Source organism: Bos grunniens, chromosome 2, assembly GCF_055505025.1.
Source record: "Bos grunniens cultivar Pamir isolate PY7600 chromosome 2, Bosgru_T2T1.0, whole genome shotgun sequence".
NCBI classification, from domain to species: domain Eukaryota; kingdom Metazoa; phylum Chordata; class Mammalia; order Artiodactyla; family Bovidae; genus Bos; species Bos grunniens.
In genome coordinates, this window is record NC_141166.1 from 26,149,747 (window position 1) to 26,169,246 (window position 19,500).

At 43.7% G+C, this 19,500-nt stretch overlaps 1 protein-coding gene across 6 annotated transcripts in view; it reads right to left on the reverse strand.

Moving 5' to 3' along the window:
- The window catches only part of SGPP2 (sphingosine-1-phosphate phosphatase 2), a 147,464-nt gene that overhangs the window by 75,451 nt on the left and 52,513 nt on the right, over positions 1-19,500 (reverse strand). For all 6 annotated transcript variants that reach the window (XM_086366226.1, XM_086366218.1, XM_086366247.1 and 3 more), the window contains exon 2: positions 17,050-17,208. In XM_086366226.1, the coding sequence (XP_086222352.1) occupies positions 17,050-17,208 (159 nt within the window). The remainder of the gene's footprint in view (positions 1-17,049; positions 17,209-19,500) is intronic.

A 19,500-nucleotide genomic window follows, 5' to 3' on the forward strand; every position in this document is an offset into this window, starting at 1 on the left:
CTAATAAAGAAATCAGTTATTTTATTTCGCTCATTTGGCCTTTGTTGATGAGTGGTAGGTTAAAAGGAAGTCAGCTTACTGCTTCTCAGTTGCTAATTTCCAAGTTCATGTTTTTGGAAAAACCTTCAGAATATTGTTTCCCATTCCCTAGAGTCGAAATGCTACGTATTTCAAAAACACTTTCAAATTTAACGAAACTTTTTTTCTCTTCTGATTTCAGTGCCTGTGAATGCCAGAAGAAATTTAATTTTCAGAGGGACAAAAACATAACATCTTTTTCTAGTTAAATCAGAGCGTATGCAATGCAAACAATGGATTGCTATGTGTTCTCACACACACACACACAGACACAAGCTCAGAGCGAGACTGTGTGCTTGATGTTTGCCATTGCTTGTGCCTGGACTAAGATCACTAAACCTTCAGCAAAGCCCTCTATCACTTGGTTTGCACTTTCAGGGCCAAGTGATTCCTGGGGACTCAGATCCAGTGGTCCAACACAGGGTCTCAGAACTTTTTTCAGAGAACCGCTAACTATTGTTCCTTAGAGGGACCCTAGGAGCAAACCCAGTCAAGGCACGGGTGGCAGTCACCTGGGGGAAACTGTATAGGGCCAGATGCATTGTTGAAGCCAGAACATATGATTTAAAAAAACAGAATTCATAACTAAACACACATCACCATTATTATTTTTATAACTGTGACACTTTCAAAATGAGAAGGACCCCTGTGGTCATTTTGCTCAACTCCAAATTTCAGTGGTGGTCAAACTGAACCCAGAAATAAACATCACTAGGCTAATTATTAACAAACTCTGGACTAATTACTTGCCCATCTGGAACAGTCAGTAGTTATGAGCCCATTCTAGCTTGGCCTTGACTCCAACCAAAATATCTCCCTCTATTTTACTAAAATGTACGCTGGGATGGAATCAAGATCGCTGCAAGAAATATCAATAACCTCAGATATGCAGATGACACCACCCTTATGGCAGAAAGTGAAGAGGAACTAAAAAGCCTCTTGATAAAAGTGAAAGTGGAGAGTAAAAAAGTTGGCTTAAAGCTCAATATTCAGAAAACGAAGACCATGGCATCTGGTCCCATCACTTCATGGGAAATAGATGGGGAAACAGTGGAAACAGTGTCAGACTTTATTTTTTTGGGCTCCAAAATCACTGCAGATGGTGACTGCAGCCATGAAATTAAAACACACTTACTCCTTGGAAGAAAAGTTACGACCAACCTAGACAGCACGTTCAAAAGCAGAGACATTACTCTGCCAACAAATGTCTGTCTAGTCAAGGCTATGGTTTTTCCTGTGGTCATGTATGGATGTGAGAGTTGGACTGTGAAGAAAGCTGAGCGCCGAAGAATTGATGCTTTTGAACTGTGGTGTTGGAGAAGACTCCTGAGAGTCCCTTGGACTGCAAGGAGATCCAACCAGTCCATTCTGAAGGAGATCAGCCCTGGGATTTCTTTGGAAGGAATGATGCTAAAGCTGAAACTCCAGTACTTTGGCCACCTCATGCGAAGAGTTGACTCATTGGAAAAGACTCTGATGCTGGGAGGGATTGGGGGCAGGAGGAGGAGGGCATAGCAGAGGATGAGATGGCTGGATGGCATCACTGACTCGATGGACGTTGAGTTTGAGTGAACTCCAGGAGTTGGTGATGGACAGGGAGGCCTGGCGTGCTGCAGTTCATGGGGTCGCAGAGTCGGACATGACTGAGCGACTGAACTGAACTGAACTGAACTGATGGTAAGTAAAATAGAGGTGGAGCAATTCTCATTTGGATTAGAATCCAAGTTTTCTAATTCTTAAAGGAATTAAGATTGAATGATTTCTTTTAGTTTAAAAGCTTAGTGAGTTATCCCATCTCATTCCTTTTTTTTTTTTTTAGGTATGCACCATGAACCCCAAGACATAGTTAGTGTAAAATCAAACTATTTACCACAAAATAGCAGATCAACTGTATCCTGTGATCAAACAGTGCATAAAGACAGACAAGCAGGCAGACAAAATAGAAGGAAAGGGGGATTCACTCTTAAATCAATAAATGAGGATCTAGGAAACTTTTCTTCTTTGCTCAATTTTTTATTAGTATGGTTCATACTTTTAAAATGAAAAAATCAAATTAATTGAGCACGTTTAATAAACAGAAAAGCCCGACTATATTTAACATAATTAAGGGAAAAGGTTAGTGAGAGCAGTGGTTTATAGCCAGGATTCTGGAATAAGATATTCATGAGTTCAAATCCTGAGACTGCTCCCTACTGGCTATGTCAGCTTCTTGGGCCTTCCATGTTAAGTGTTCCCACTCTTGGACTAGAAAAGAGACTGAGCACTAAAGGACTGATGCTTTCCAACTGTGGGGCTGGAGAGACTCTTGAGTGTCCCTTGGATAACAAGGAGATCAGACTAGTCAATCCTAGAAGAAATCAATCCTGAATATTTATTGCAAGGACTGATGCTAAAGCTCCAATACTTTGCTACCTGATGCAAAGAGCTGCTGCTGCTGCTAAGTCATGTCAAGCATGTCCGACTCTGTGCGACCCCATAGACGGCAGCCTACCAGGCTCCTCCATCCCTGGGATTCTCCAGCCAAGAACACTGGAGTGGGTTGCCATTTCCTTCTCCAATGCATGAAAGTGAAAAGTGAAAGTGAAGTCGCTCAATCGTTTCTGACTCTTTGAGACCCCATGCACTGCAGCTCACCAGGCTCCTCTGTCCATGGCTGCCTTTTCCTAGTCCAGGAGATCTTCCCAACCCAGGGATTTAACCCGAATGTCCAGTGAGATTGTCAAGCAGATTCTTTACCACTGAGCCACCTATGAAACCTCACTCCCCAACATTTATAGGGTCAACGGCCCTGTGTTCAGCACCCAGACAGGACACAGTTAGCTGGCTTCGGCTCACAGAGAGCTGTTATCATCTCGAAGGCTGGCACAGAGGCTCTGCACACAGCCATGGGCAGTTCACGTTCATGAAATTCTACACTATTTATTCATAAACAGGCTGTGGCACCTTGAAAATGACGCATTCACTCCACCTCACAGAGGACACAATAAGGACACAGGAATTGGACTCAATCCAACAGGGAGAGCACTGGGGCTAGGCCTCGGGTGGCGGCCAGGACCCACTGCAGGCCGAAAGAGGCCAGAGAGGGCGCCCTGGGTCAGAGTCTTGCCAGGAAGCCTCAGTTTCCCAGATTAACCCTCAGTTAGCTGAGGCCCAACTCCCCCACAAGCAGACACAATGCCTCCTGGCCAACGAGCCCCACTGAGGCCACTGGCACAACAGAGCCTGACTGGCATCTGGTGGCAGCTGGGCCTGGGAGGAAAGGAACAGAGGTCAAGGCTGTTGGCTGCACTGAGGAGAAGCGGCTATGAAGGGGACACCTGGGGAAGCCCCAGGGCCGCACTGGAGAAAGGAGAGGGAAGATGAGAGGCGACTGCCATTATGTTTAGCAAGACTGGGTTGGTATAGTACCCCAAGCTTCCAGAACATTCCGGAGGCCAAAATACAGTATGGCCTTTCCAGTTGTAAACTGGAAGCTGATAAAAAAGAAAAACCCTTCTTGGCCTAGAAGACACTTCTAATCTTGTGGGAGAGTTGCTGAGGGGTAGAGGGCTCCTCCCTCCTCCACCAGAGGCTCCTGAGGCAAAGAGGAGTCAAATCCCCACCTCCTTGTGGGACAAAGGCCAGTCTTAGCCTCATTCCTCCTTTTCCACTTGGCTGCATACAAAATACAATCAGGAAGTAGAGTGTTTGCGGTGGCACCACAAGCCTGAGGGGACAACAGTCTGCTTCCTCAGACCTTCTCCATTCCCTGCCCCCAACCAAGGTCCCAAAGCCCTTCTCCCCTCCCAGGCCCCTGGAATGCCCCGGCCTCTTATGGAGAGTAGAGAGTCTGGGACACAAAGTCTGAAAAAAAAGGGGGGCACTCAAGGGATCACCGCACAGAGAACTGGGAGGCCAATGTCTGAGGAACCTGGGCCGTGTATCTGCTGCATGTGGAAAGCACTTGCTAACAGGATGATATATGGAGCCTTCCAACCAAATAGGCCAAGCACCTTCTGAATAACTGGATGGAGCGGGGAGGGGGAAGTAGGATTTAGCCATTTGAGGCAAGATGCTGCAGTGGAAAGGAATGGATGGGATGGGGAGACAGACATATGTATTTCACTTACTGGATGAATCTTGGGTGAATCCCTTAACTACTCTTTGGGTTTCAGTTTTCTCACCTGTGAACTGGGTAAAGTAACTGGCGAATAGAGGAAGCTCTCGAGCAGTGGCTGTGAGAATCCTACCCATTCAAGAAGGCAGCTTTGCAAATAGGATTGATTAGTTAAAAAAAAAATAGGGAGAGCATTGTTAAGATTTTACTTGAAAATTTCCTGTGAAAGAAAGGCCCCTGTGGCCTACTGATTAGTTCATTTTTCTTCCATTTTGTTTTACAAATAAATGGGAGAGGCTCTGGGACAGGTCCAGCCGAAAGGGTGCTTTGTAAAGGCCCTTAGGGACTGATCCCCTGCAGGAAATAGGGAAAGGCAGCTTTGGGCCTAGACAGCTGAATTCAGAAGGTGACCTCCTGAGATCTGACCTACTGGAGGCTCCATGGTTCAAGGTCTGGATATAACATGGCAAAGGCTGTTTTTCTTGATAAGACACTTAAAGCTATGATAAAACCAAAAGGAAAGGAGAAGAACTAACTGCATATCCAAACTCTGAAATGAAATGTTTAATTTTTTCTGTGTTGTCTTAGCAGATCTAAATAAACTAAGTTCATCCTTAAAGATATCCTGCCCTCCAGGCTCCTGATGTTTCAAACAATTTCATACCTAGCTAAACTGGAAAGTAATCACACATCCAGGAAATAAAGTGAAGTGTTTAGAAGTGGTGCTTAGGGGTGAAGAGTAGGGGTGCTGGTCTCTTTATGGGAGGATTACAATTCTGCTCAATCAAACCCAATCCAAAAACCAGCATTTCAAGTCTTAGGAGGTTGAAAAGAGAGACAGCAGTGGAGGTGAAAACTGAAATTCAGATAAGACTTGAACCCACAGTCCTTTAATTGAGATCATACATCTGGTCTCAGGACTTAATGATGCTCAGGTTTTTGATGTCTGGTCACAGAAAGGCATCAGTGAGAGAGAAAGAAGAGGATTTATTTAGAGAGAGCACACTCCACAGACAGTGTGGGCCAACTTAGAGGAAGAGAGGCCCTGAAATACAGGGCAGTGAGTTTTTGTGGGCTAGGTAATTTCATAGAATAATGAGTAGGAGCTAATGGTTGAAATATTCCAACCATTTCAGGGAAGGGGCTGGGATTTCCAGGAACTGGACCACTGCCCATTTTCTGGTCTTCTATGGTTAGCCTCAGAAATGTCTTGGCGCTGGTGGATGTGTTGTTTAGATGCTAATATATTTCGCTGGTCAGTCGCTTACTCATGTCCGACTCTTTGTGACCCCATGGACAGCAGCACGCCACTCTAATGTATTACAATGATAGTATAATCAGGCTCAAGGTCCACTAGAGGTCTAAGTTCCTGCCATCTTGTACCTAGTTGGCTCTAACCAGTTTTTGTCATGTCCTATGGCCATGTCAACACAAGAGAAGATTTTATACATGGACATCACCAGATGGTCAACAACGAAATCAAACTGATTATATTCTTTGCAGCCAAAGATGGAGAAGCTCTATACAGTCAGCAAAAACAAGACCAGGAGCTGACTGTGGCTCAGACCATGAAGTCCTTATTGCCAAATTCAGACTGAAATTGAAGAAAGTAGGGAAAACCACTAGACCATTCAGATATGACCTAAATCAAATCTCTTATGATTATACAGTGGAAGTGAGAAATAGATTTAAGGGCCTACATCTGACAGATAGAGTACCTGATGAACTATGGAATGAGGTTCATGACTTTGTACAGGAGAGAGGAATCAAGACCATTCCCATGGAAAAGAAATGCAAAAAAGCAAAATGGCTGTCTGGGGAGGCCTTACAAATAGCTGTGAAAAGAAGAGAAGCGAAAAGCAAAGGAGAAAAGGAAAGATATAAGCAACTGAATGCAGAGTTCCAAAGAATAGCAAGAAGAGATAAGAAAGCCTTCTTCAGCGATCAGTGCAAAGAAATAGAGGAAAACAACAGAATGGGAAAGACTAGAGATCTCTTCAAGAAAATCAGAGATACCAAAGGTACATTTCATGCAAAGATGGGCTCGATAAAGGACAGAAATGGTATGGACCTAACAGAAGCAGAAGACATTAAGAAGAGACGGCAAGAATACACAGAAGAACTGTACAAAAAAGATCTTCACGACCCAGATAATCACGATGGTGTGATGACTGACCTACAGCCAGACATCCTGGAATGTGAAGTCAAGTGGGCCTTAGAAAGCATCACTACGAACAAAGCTAGTGGAGGTGATGGCATTCCAGTTGAGCTATTCCAAATCCTGAAAGATGATGCTGTGAAAGAGCTGCACTCAATATGCCAGCAAATTTGGAAAACTCAGCAGTGGCCACAGGACTGGAAAAGGTCAGTTTTCATTCCAATCCCAAAAAAAGGCAATGCCAAAGAATGCTCAAACTACCACACAATTGCACTCATCTCACATGCTAGTAATGCAATGCTCAAAATTCTCCAAGCCAGGCTTCAGCAATATGTGAACCGTGAACTTCCTGATGTTCAAGCTGGTTTTAGAAAAGGCAGAGGAACCAGAGATCAAATTGCCAACATCTGCTGGATCATGGAAAAAGCAAGAGAGTTCCAGAAAAACACCTATTTCTGCTTTATTGACTATACCAAAGCCTTTGACTCTGTGGATCACAATAAACTGTGGAAAATTCTGAAAGAGATGGGAATACCAGAACACCTGATCTGCCTCTTGAGAAACCTATATGCAGGTCAAGAAGCAACAGTTAGAACTGGACATGGAACAACAGACTGGTTCCAAATAGGAAAAGGAGTACGTCAAGGCTGTATATTATCACCCTGTTTATTTAACTTATATGCAGAGTACATCATGAGAAACGCTGGACTGGAAGAAACACAAACTAGAATCAAGATTGCCGGGAGAAATATCAATAACCTCAGATATGCAGATGACACCACCCTTATGGCAGAAAGTAAAGAGGAACCCAAAAGCCTCTTGATGAAAGTGAAAGTGGAGAGTGAAAAAGTTGGCTTAAAGCTCAACATTCAGAAAAAAAAGATCATGGCATCTGGTCCCACCACTTCATGGGAAATAGATGGGGGAACAGTGGAAACAGTGTCAGACTTTATTTTTCTGGGCTCCAAAATCACTACAGATGGTGACTGCAGCCATGAAATTAAAAGACGCTTACTCCTTGGAAGGAAAGTTATGACCAACCTAGATAGCATATTCAAAAGCAGAGACATTACTTTGCCAACAAAGTTTCATCTAGTCAAGGCTGTGGTTTTTCCTGTGGTCATGTATGGATGGGAGAGTTGGACTGTGAAGAAGGCTGAGTGCCGAAGAATTGATGCTTTTGAACTGTGGTGTTGGAGAAGACTCTTGAGAGTCCCTTGGACTGTAAGGAGATCCAACCAGTCCATTCTGAAGGAGATCAGCCCTGGGATTTCTTTGGAAGGAATGATGCTAAAGCTGAAACTCCAGTACTTTGGCCACCTCATGTGAAGAGTTGACTCATTGGAAAAGACTCTGATGCTGGGAGGGATTGGGGGCAGGAGGAGAAGGGGACGACAGAGGATGAGATGGCTGGATGGCATCACTGACTCGATGGATGTGAGTCTCAGTGAATTCTGGGAGTTGGTGATGGACAGGGAGGCCTGGCGTGCTGCAATTCATGGGGTTGCAAAGAGTCGGACACGACTGAGCGACTGATCTGATCTGATGGCCATGTCAGAGCTTCCCAGGTGGCTCAGTGGTAAAGAATCTGCCTGCCACGCAGGAGACACAGGTTCTATTCCTATGTTGGCAAGATCCCCTACAGAAGGAAATGGCAGCCCATTCCAGTGTCCTGAAGAATTGATGCTTTGAACTGCAGTGTTGGAGAAGATTATTTTGTGAGTCCCTTGGACTGCAAGATCAAACCAGTCAAACCTAAAGGAAATCAACCCTCAATATTCATTGGAAAGACTGATGCTAAATCTCCAATACTTTGGCCACCTGATGCGAAGAGCCAACTCATTGGAAAAGACCCTGATGCTAGGAAAGATTGAAAGCAGGAGAAAAAGGATGACAGAGGATGAGATGGTTGGATGGCATCATCGACACAATGGGCGTGAGTTTGAGCAAACTCCGGGACATGGTAAAGGACAGGGAAGCCGGGCATGCTGCAGTCCATGGGGTCACAAAGAATCAAACACAACCTAGCAAGTGAACACCAACAAACAGTATTCTTACCTGGGAAATCTCATTGCCAGAGGAGCCTGGAGGGCTACACTCCATAGGGAAGCAAGAGAGTCATGAAAAGCTACTAAATCCACAACAAAATGGCTATGTCATTCTTTCAAAGGTTGTGCCCTCCCCCCTTCCCTCCTGTTTCAGAGGTGGGGTGGCAAATGAGTTCTGGAAGAATGTAGTCACATTCTCCACTCATCATCAAAAGGGGAGGGGGACAGATCATTTTTCAGGTAATGACAGTGATAATTAGATCCGAATCTGTTGAGTCCGGGTTTTCAAGTTTTTCTTTTTTAAAACCTACACTAAAACCAAAAACATTTCCTCATTGCGAAAACCGAACCAACACAGTTTGCATAACAAACCCTCTAGAGACATTTACTTAATATTTAACCAAGGCTAAATTACAAGATTCTACTTCAGAGGGACTGGTCAGAACCTCTGACGCCTAATTCATTCACTGCAAGTTACAATCTGGCCTTTGTTGAATACTTTTCAAGACTCATTAATCTCAAGCAAGAACCAACTTAACAGGCAGGGCAACCTTTTGAAGTGAACGGTGGTAGTAGTTTAAACAGAGGATTAGAAGATAATCACATTAAAAGTCATCTTTTGGCACTAAAATTGACCCCAGTCTGGGGGCTGTGAATCAGGGCTGGGAGAGGCTGTTTTGCCCTCCTTTCTTACCATGTCTCAGACTCCCCTGTGACACAGCCAGATGGCAGTCTGCCCACATCCAAAGAGACACCACTGCATTTTGACATGTTATCACACAACTGCCTCTTAACCAATTTATGGAACCCTTTATAATACCCAAGACTCTACTGCAGTTAGACACTAGGTTACAGGCACAATTTAAACATAAAATGTTAGGTCTGCTTTGTAATATAGATATCAGCCAGCTAGCTTTCAATAAGGGCTTCCCTTGTGGTTCAGCTGGTAAAGAATCCTCGTGCAATGCGGGAGACGTGGGTTTGATCCCTGGGTTGGGACCATCCCCTGGAGAAGGGAAAGGCTACCCACTCCAGTATTCTGGCCTGGAGAATTCCATGGACTGTATAGTCCCTGGAGTCTCAAAAGAGTTGGACACAACTGAGCGCCTTTCACTTCACTTTAGCTTTCAGTAATCAAAATGTGAGAGATGTGAAACCCATCATTTTAAACTCAAGCTCTTCAGCATAAGTTAACTTGACTTGGAAGAGGAGGAAAAGAAGGACCTGCCAAAAGGAAATCTTCTGCTGTTATGACTTCCTTATTGCCAGGATTTTGAGAGTACCAAAAAAAAAAAAAATGGAATCTCTAGTCACCGAGCAACTCAGCATTTCCTTTTAAAGCATTTCTTTAATTGTGTTGAACACAAAACAGCAAACTATCTAACAAATAGTTAGTAGTGGATTTGATATGCATTTCTAATGTATCATCATTGAGCAGAAGACGAACCATGTAAAACCATATTAGCATTCAGTCTGCAAAAGAGATGAGGTTTTTTTTTTTTTAATTCTGTCCAGCATTTAGTCTTTGCTTTCTTACTCCAAGCCATGGATGGCTCTCTTAAGTGTCACATAGTGAACATATAAAGAAGAGTCACGAGCATGTTATGTACCTCCCAAGGTCCTCTAGCTGAGTCCTTTCATTCTGAAGCTAGGGATGCTGCAGGCCAGAATCAAGCAGTGAGTGCCCTGAGCAAAGTCTCACTGCTAGGATTATAGTCCAAGTCTCCTGATATTTTAACCTGGTCCATGGCTCTGTGCCTCAATTAATTGTCTATCCTCACCCCCAACACAGCTGCTTGGACCAAATACTGTCAATATATGCATTAGCCAATGGGTGCAGTTGTGCTACACAGTGAGCTAGGTTATATTGTCTTGAAACTCTGAATCAAAAGACAGGAAGTTACCAGCTGGCATCAGGAGGTAAAGAGGCAGATCCATGGAGTCACTGCTTAATTGTAGCAGAAACCAAGCTGTTCACTGACATCAGCCCGTGTGGTTCTGGCTCCTACAGAGCCAGACAACCTGACAACATCTCCCCTTTCTGGAGCCAGTTTTGAGTGGAAACCAAAACCAATACCCTATAAACACCATCCTCATGTTCCTTTCATGGTATTGATGTTTCAGGATCAGGAACCTCTGTGTGTATGTGTGTGCACAGTCGTGTCTGACTCTCTGCAACCCCATGAACTGTACCCTGCCTGGCTCCTCTGTCCATGGAATTTCCCAGGAAAGAATACTGGTTGTCATTTCCTCCTCCAGGGGACTTTCTCGACCCAGGAATTGAACCTGTGTCTCTTGCATCTCCTACACTGGCAGGCGGATTCTTTACCACTGCACCACCAGGGAAGCCCGGGAACCTCCGAATGTGCATGTATACTAGGTTGCTTCAGTCACGTCCACCTCCTTGTGACCCTATGGACTGTAGCCCGCCAGGCTCCTCTGTCCATGGGATTCTCCAGGCAAGAATACTGGAGTGGGTTGCCATGCCCTCCTCCAAGGGATCTTCCCAACACTGGGATCAAACCCTGTCTCCTGCATTGGCAGGTGGAGTCTTTAACACTAGTGCCACCTGGGAAGCCAGGAATCTCTGACCAAACCTCAGAGCTGCTGATAGAGGTGGAAGCAGCCCCCCTCCCCCAACATCAACACTCCTTGATTTCATTCAAAGAGTTCATCAAAAGCCATAAATTCAGGAGGACTGAGGGGGGCTTCCCTGGCCATCCAGTAGTTAAGATTTCTCACCTCCACTGCAGGGGGTGTGGGTTTGATCCCTGGTCAGGAGCTAAGATACTGCATGCTGTGTAGTATGGCCAAAAATTTAAAAAAAAAAAAAAAAAAAAGTGGATTGAGGGAATTAAAAAAGGAAAAGAAAAAAAAAAAAACATGAATTATTAGAAAAGAGATTATCCCTACCTGGAAACTCAGAAGCAACCAGGGCCTTCAACTAGACCTTCAACCATCAGAAAAACTCTAAGAACAGTTTGGATAGGATGACAATTATTAAAAATAACCACATATGGGTCAGAATGGTGAGGACTGTATCCTTTGATGTTATGTAAAAGAAGTGTTTACAAATGGGAAAACAAAGGGAAAAGAAAACTCCCAAGACAAATTTAAAACTTTCTGGAGTTTGGGCAGCGAGAATCAGGTTTTCTCAAGGCTGATTGCCCCCGAGTAAACTATTTCATGGCCAGGGAAACTCCAGGTCAGAAAGATTTGGTGCCTGAAGATGGGAGTTCCAAATTCAAATGTTATATAGGGGTCAAGGACTTCCCTGGTGGCTCAGTTGGTAAAGAATCTGCCAATGCAAGAGATGTGGGTTCGATCCCTGGGTCAGAAAGATCCTCTGGAGAAGGAAATAGCAACCCACTCCAGTGTTCTTGCCTGGGAAATCCCCTGGACAGAGGCGCCTGGCCGGCTACAGTCCATGGGGTCGCAAAGAGTAGAACACAACTGAGCGTGCATGCACACACATACGGGCCATGGAGGTCACTAAAGGTAAGGCAACAGAGTGGTGAGGTCTCTGCCTAGACTAATGTGAACACCCTGCATAAAAGCACTGAAATTCAATTTTAAGGGATTTTCTTCTACTGATGATACCATCACCTTACATACCACTTCTCAAAATCTTGAATTTCTAAAAATCTTAAAGACACATGACCTCTGAGACTTGGAAAATCAATAGTTCAATCTCACTTGATGCTAACTGATAAAAAGAGATTATAAAAGCCCCTTTAAAATATACTCAGAAGACAGACTGAAAATTCACAAGAGTTAACACAAGTGGCACCTGAAAAAAAATTTTAGTGATATTAAAAATATATGAAAATTAATGGAGGTACCATTATGCTACCTCATGTTACAGAGCTGAACACCATGCAGTTTCAATGAAATTGGAGCTAACCTTTTTAAGACACAAGCAATATTCTATTTTCTTTTTTGGTGGGGCTGTCACCATGCCAAAATAGAAGACAGGAGATCAGATAATCACTCAGTTGAGCAGTGACTCCTAAAGTTCTATGGATAACATCTCTTATGAGGATCTAATGAATAACCCATTCATGGCCTTTTCTGTCCCAAGGTCAAAGATTCTATTGAATCAAAGGACAGGTTAAAAACCTTGATTAGTGACAGAGGAAGAAAATACCTCATAGATGTTTCTCAGCTAACTTAAAGAAAAAGCTTATCTAAGTTTCCTGGGATAAAATACCTTTGACTTGTCAAGAAAGGTCTATGAAAGACACTTAAGGAGTAGATAAAGTTAATAAATGCCATATGGGCAAAACTGAAATGCAATCATAGCAAAAATGCAATGGAACAGAACCTAGGGCAAGTTGTCTGAATGCTTAAAGCCTCAACTTCAACATCTCTTAAAAAAAAAAAAAAAAAAAACACCAACCATCAGTGAAGAGTCAGTGTAGTTCAGCAGTGTTTTTCTAAGAAGTTTTTCTAAGAAGTGTTTTTCTTTTCTTGCATAAGAGGCCTTAGGGCTCTGGATCAAATCCACTTAATCCAAAGTGATTCTTTCTACATGTTAAGTTTCCTGATTGCCAACAGTCAGGTCTCAGGTGCTGGCAGGATTAAATTAGGTAGTATATGTAAAGCACTAATACACTGAGTGTCCTCAACACATAAAGTGGCTTATTATTTGAAGTATTACAATCCCAATCTATAAAATGATAAAACGATACCAACCCATTTTTATGAAGATCAAAAAAGACAATGAACATGGAAATGAAGTGAAGTCGCTCAGTCGTGTCCGACTCTTTGCGACCCCATGGATGGTAGCCTATCAGGCTCCTCAGTCCATGGGATTTTCCAGGCAAGAGTGCTGGATTGCCATTTCTTCTCCAGAGGATCTTCCTGACCCAGGAATCGAACCCGGGTCTCCCACATTGCAGGCAGATGCTTTTACCGTCTGAGCCACCAGAGAACATGGGGATGCCCACAAATGCAATTAACAGAGGTGGAATAGACAGGAGGAACAATTACAACTGTGATAAGAAAGCTGTTCATGTAACCATAAATTCTGTTAAGTTGCTTCAGACAATATGAGTCACTACTAATACAACAAATTATTTTTAAAAGCGATAAAACCTGCTGAGACTTCATCCAATGACAACTGTCAAATTAATATGCAATTTGTCAAGAGATCTGGCACTCTTGAACATAGCTACCTTCCAAAGGATTTTGAGTTTGAGATAAGATGTTTAAAGTTAGGGGACTTCAAATTCTGTCCCTTATATAATAAATGTGTGTTCATCCTCACCCCTTAAAGAGGCAGCCACTAATTTAGTGATATCCCTTATAGGAGACAGGCTGCCACAGGAGGAAACTGATTGCCCAGAAGAATCTCACCCATCTCCATCCCAGGTGGCCCGAGTGGTAAAGAATCCACCTGCCAGTGCAGGAGATGTAAGAGACGTGGGTTGGATCCTAGGGTTGGAAAGGTCCCCTGGAGAAGGGAACAGTAACCCGCTCCAGTATTCCTGCTTGGAGAATCCCATGGACAGAGGAGCCTGGTGGGCTGCCGTACATGGGGTCACATGGACTCAGACATGACTGAAGGGACTAAGCACTTAGCAGGCATGTCCACCCACCTCCCCTCCTGGCTCCCTGTAACACCATCAAGAACTTTCCTTCCCTCCACCCAGTTACAACAGTGGAGCCAAACCAAGCCTCCCCCTTAATATCTCCACTACCGAGGACGGAGCAACCACCTTCCCACCTCTCAGCATCTGTCCCCTCCAAACCTCTACCTCCCTTTGCCCTTCCTTCCTTCCTTCCCTCCAACCCTCCTTGGACCCACCACTGTCTCTCCACCATTAACTGCCAAGAATGCCTCACTGATGCAAATTACATAACCCTCTACGTGGGTGCCTTGTGGATTGGACCATTCACTCATCTCTAAAAGCAAACAACAGGTTGCCAAAGCTCACAACAAATAGCACACTCAAAGGCTGCCCTTTCCTCTCTCAGGTGAAGACTTTACTTGCCCACTCTCTGACAAAAGACTCGTAATTCTACCTCAAGTCGGAAATCCTTTGAGTGCTCTGAAATCAGGACTCCAAAATGAAAAACCACCACCCACGATGACAATCAGAGTCCCGTAACCACTGCCTCCTACAGGGTCTAAAGATCTTCCTGATCCCTCAAGAAAAGTTTTCTACCCTCAGTGGGCAAGATAACTGACCTCAAACTGACTGTACACAGTATAAGATATTGCTGGGTTATTAAAAATATTTTGCATCATTTACTACACTCAACTACCATAAAAGTTGGATTAAAAAAAAAAAATCTCAGAAAAAGGGGCTTCCCTGGTGGCTCAATGGTAAAGAATCCACCTGCCAATGCGGGAGACATAGGTTGGGAAGATTGCCTGGAGAAGGAAATGGCAACCCACTCCAGTATTCTTGCCTGGGAAATCCCATGGACAGAGGAGCCTGGCGGGCTACAGTCCATGGGGTTGTAGAGTCAGACACATCTTAGCGACCACACAAAAATCTCAGAAAATAAATGACAAGAAAAGGAATGCAAGTACCATGGATCTTGGGTGCACATTCACATCCTGAGGAGTACTCCCAGCTCCCTCTCCTCCCCCAGCTGCTCTAGTGGACATCACCGGCTCTGCAGGAACAGAAGGCACTTCAGAAAGGAGGGGAACAACTGCACTAACGTTCATCTCTTCCAAGATTCTTATGCTTTTGCACGTTCTCACTGGATCATACTTCTAGACGTAAGCTAGATTTCAGAAGAGGGCTGGCTGGGAGACAGAGACGGAGAAAGGAAACAGTGACTTGTAGAATGAGAGAGAAAAGGAGCAAATAATCAGGAAGAATTAGGGGCCAAATAATCCTGACCACCAGCCTGAGGGACCTTAGTTGTCCTTTAGGCCCAAGACTTCAAACCAGGCCTTGGAAGTCTGCATGTCAAGGATGCTTTTGTTCTGTTGGCATATAAAGCTTTTAAAATGCAAGCCTAGGACTTTCCTGGTGGCCCAGTGGATAAGAATCTGTGGGCTAAGGCAGGGGACACAGGTTTGATCCCTGATCTGGGAAGATCCCACATGCCGTGGAGTAACTCATAAGCCCATGCGCCACAACTACTGAGCCTGAGAGCCGCAACAACTGAAGCCCTAGCACCCTAGGGCCCACGCTCAGCAACAAGAGAAGCCACCGCAACGAGAAGCGCAAGCACTGAAATGAAGAGTAGCTCACACTCGCCACTAGAGAAAGCCTGCACAAAGCAACAAAGACCCAGTGCAGCCAAAAATAAATAAATAAAAACCATATTTTAAACAACTGTAAGCCTTCATTTAAAGACTTCACAGAAAAAAGAGATCTGACAATCCCACCCTATTTTTCCTCTCTTGGGCACAGGTGGTGGAGAGGGGCAGCCACTCCCAGTGTCCCGAGATGCCTCCTCACCCACCAGCCCTCTCCACCCATCACTTCACTATTTTATTTCTACCCCCTGCCTGTTGTAACATTTGCATTTATGGTTCCAAACAAGACCTCTTTCTCACTTCTTCTACAAATGAGAAAAATAAAGCCCCAGATGTGCAGCCACAGCTTCTTAGAGCAGAGCCGCCTAAGAATCCTAGTGCCTTTACACATGACCAAGTGCTTCAGAAGCTCAGTTTTCAGGGTAGAATCTTGAGTTAAGGAAACAGCTGTGCTGGCAGCCTTGTTCCTGAAGCCACCCTCTCCTGGCTAAACAATCTTTGACCTAAGAATTGATCTTTAAGACTTTCACCTTCATGGACTCATCACTATGCATTACATGCTTATAGCAACCTGTAGATCCCTCCCACATGTTGGCCATACTGTGAATGTCTTCAGGATTATTCTGGGAGATGCACTTTATTAACACTGTTTTACAGGCTCAGGACAAGGGCACACAGACAAGTGCATTGGCTGAGCTGCACTTGAACCCAGGCCAATCTGATCCCAGGGCTTGGCTGCTCACAGCACACCTTGCTACTCTCTCTCTCAATTAAAAAAAAAAAAGAAAATCAGAATTTAGTCCTGAACAAAGTTCAATGATAGGGTCTGAAACAAAACATCAGAAGGGGCTCTACCTCTCTACCTGGAATTGTCAATGAGTTTCTGTATATAGGCCAGCTGCCCCCCTAATACTAGAAACTCCCTCAAATTAAAGCTGCCCTGCCTTATATGCCTTTGCGTCTAATCGGTATAGAGTAGTCACACTTAAAACCACTTGGAATTCAGTCACGCTTAATACCACATCATGTCTTTCCTCTCCTAGGAATTCCAAGTGGTATTAGCCAACAGCTCCTATTTTCAGTTTTTGATCAAATTTTACTAAAAGGGGCTTCGTGAGAGGAGGCATTTTATGCCCCATCTTGGGTTCTGGGCTGCAGTCCGTGTGGTCACAAAGTGTTGGTCATGACTGAGCATGCACACATGCCCCACCACTGCTAGGATTCTCAGAAAGGTCATTTCTCTGAACATCATCTCTCTCCTCTCCTAGTCTTACTCACCCATAGCTTTAACAATGTTTTTCCTTTCATTTTCCCAAAGTAAACCAGGTAAAAATTCAGCTGTCAGTGATTTTTTAAAAAAGAGCAAATATGCAGAGAACTTGAATACCAAAGCAGATGGCTGTTGTAGAAACAATACTGGTCTATAAGTAATAATAATACTTACAACCCATATGATGGTCAGTCTTCTGGACAAATAAGGATCTATATTCCAGTGAGTGAATGGAAGGAATGTGATGTAGAACACTTCTTGTCCCAAAGCAGCTGAAAATCGGAACAGGTAATAGTAGAAATAATTCTTCACGACATATTTCTGTACATAAGCCTAAAAGACAAAAGTTAGAAGGCTCTGTGAGTTCACTGAACAGGTTACCATAAAGACAAGTTTTAAAAACCTCCTCCTGGGGACCTCTCTGGTAATCTAGTAGTTAAGAGTCTGAGCTTCCACTACAGAAGGTGTAGGTTCCATCCCTGATAGGGGAGCGAGGATCCCTCATGCTTCAAGCTGCAGCCCAAACCAAAACAAACAAGAGAACAACAACAAAACACCTCTATCTACAACTCATGGGGTTTCAATTGCCAAGTTGCTGCCTCCTTTTCCATTATTAATCACTGGTTGGCCAAAAAGCTTGTTCAGGTTTCCATATGGTGTAATAGGAAAAACTGAGCGAATTTTACATTATCATTGTATCAACCCAATACCCAGTCATTATTGTCCGAATATTGAACATCTATCTATCCACCCTGATGTGTCCACACAAACACAGATAATGTTTTGTTGATATTGTTGTTGTTTAGTCACTAAGTCACATCTGACTCTTTTGTGACTTTATGAACAATATAGCCCGTCAGGCTCCTCTGTCCATGGGATTTTCCAGGCAAGAATACTGGAGTGAGTTGCCATTTCCTTCTCCAGGACATCTTCCTGACCCAGGGATTGAACCCATGTCTCCTACACTGGCAGGCGGATTCTTTACCACTTCATAAAATTAAAGTAGTAACATCCAAGACAGAAATATCAGGGGAAGACACACACACACAAAAACTCAAAGCCTTTCTCCTAAGTACACAGAAAGCTAGAAACTCGAGGTAGTGGAACTCTGTGAGAACACTGTGTGGGTCTATGACTGTGGTGGATTCCCAGGTGGCGCTAGTGGTAAAGAACCCGCCTGTCATCGCAGGAGACATGAGAGACCTGGGTTTGATCCCTGTGTCAGGAAGATCCCCTGGAGGAGGGCACAGCAACCCACTCCAGTGTTCTTGCTTGGACAGAGGAGCCTGGCAGGCTACAGTCCTTAGGATCACCAAAGTCGGACGCAGCTGAAGCGACTTAGCATGCATGCATGCTTATGATAGACAGGGGAATGGCCCCAAAGATGTCCACATCCTAATCCTTAGAATCTGCAAATATGTTACCTCATGTGACAAAAAGAGGTTTGCAGATGTAATTAATGATCTCGAGGTCGAGGGGTCACCCTGGATTATGTAGATGGATTCAAGGTAATCACAAAATCTTTAAAAAAACAGGAGGCAGAAGAGTCAAGTCAGAAACCCAGTTAGAATCTGAAGATGCTACACTGTTGACTTTGAAGATGGAGGAAGGAGCCATGATTCAAGGAATATAGGCAGCCTCTAGAAGCTGGAAAAAGTGAGGGAAAGGACCGACCCTCTGCTTGAGGCTCCTAAAGGAAGGCACCTTTGTTGATGCCTTAATTTTAGCCAAGTAAGAACCATTTGGACTTCTGCCTTCCATGCATTCTGTAGCCACAGAATAAACGAGTGTTGTTTTAAGCCACGCTTTTGTGCTAATCTGTTGCAGCAACAAGAGATAGCTAATATGAAGACTTTAGAAAAATCACTTGCTGATGAATGTTTGTAATTTACCTTTTAAATGGGATTTGTTAAAGTCAACCCACTACAGTGAGAACCTAAGAAACAGCAAGTACACCTGGGCCTGCTAAAATGCACTCCCATTTTCTATCATCCTGGTAGTAGGCAGGGAGAAGAGGGAAGGAAAAAAAAAACTTAAGGATATTAAAACTGGAGTAAACAAACAATCTATTTTAAAATATGGTATATGTCCTCAAATTATGGTATAATTGTAATGAAAAAAACAAAAACAGTCACCCCAATAAATGAATCTAAACAATAGAATTTTAATGTTAATGAAGGTAGCTGTGAACTTCATAAAAATAAAATCAAAGTAAAAAACCAGTACTGAAAATGAGAAGGAAAAAAGGCAGCCCTACCACAGGATTGACTCTGTCAAGGGTCTTGTAGGTCTGGAGTTTTGGTTTGTTTTTACACAATGTCTGAGGTCCTTGAATCCTGGGGGAATTCAGAGAATAAGTTATATGCATTTATTTTGCAAATAGTCATTGTCTATGATGACTCAGAACTTGGGCTGCCAAGAATATTCAGATGAGCCAGGCATGAGGCCTGGCTTCAAGAAGCTCTTATCTGGTGGGGGTGGGTGGGTATCAAAATCTATAATTTGAGGAAATTAATTTTTAAAGGACCAATATTTTATTTGAAGCCTTGAAAAAGGCCAAGAATGCTTTTATACTTAAAAAAAAAAAAATGACCTTGGAAATTGCCAGAATATTAACTGTGCTAG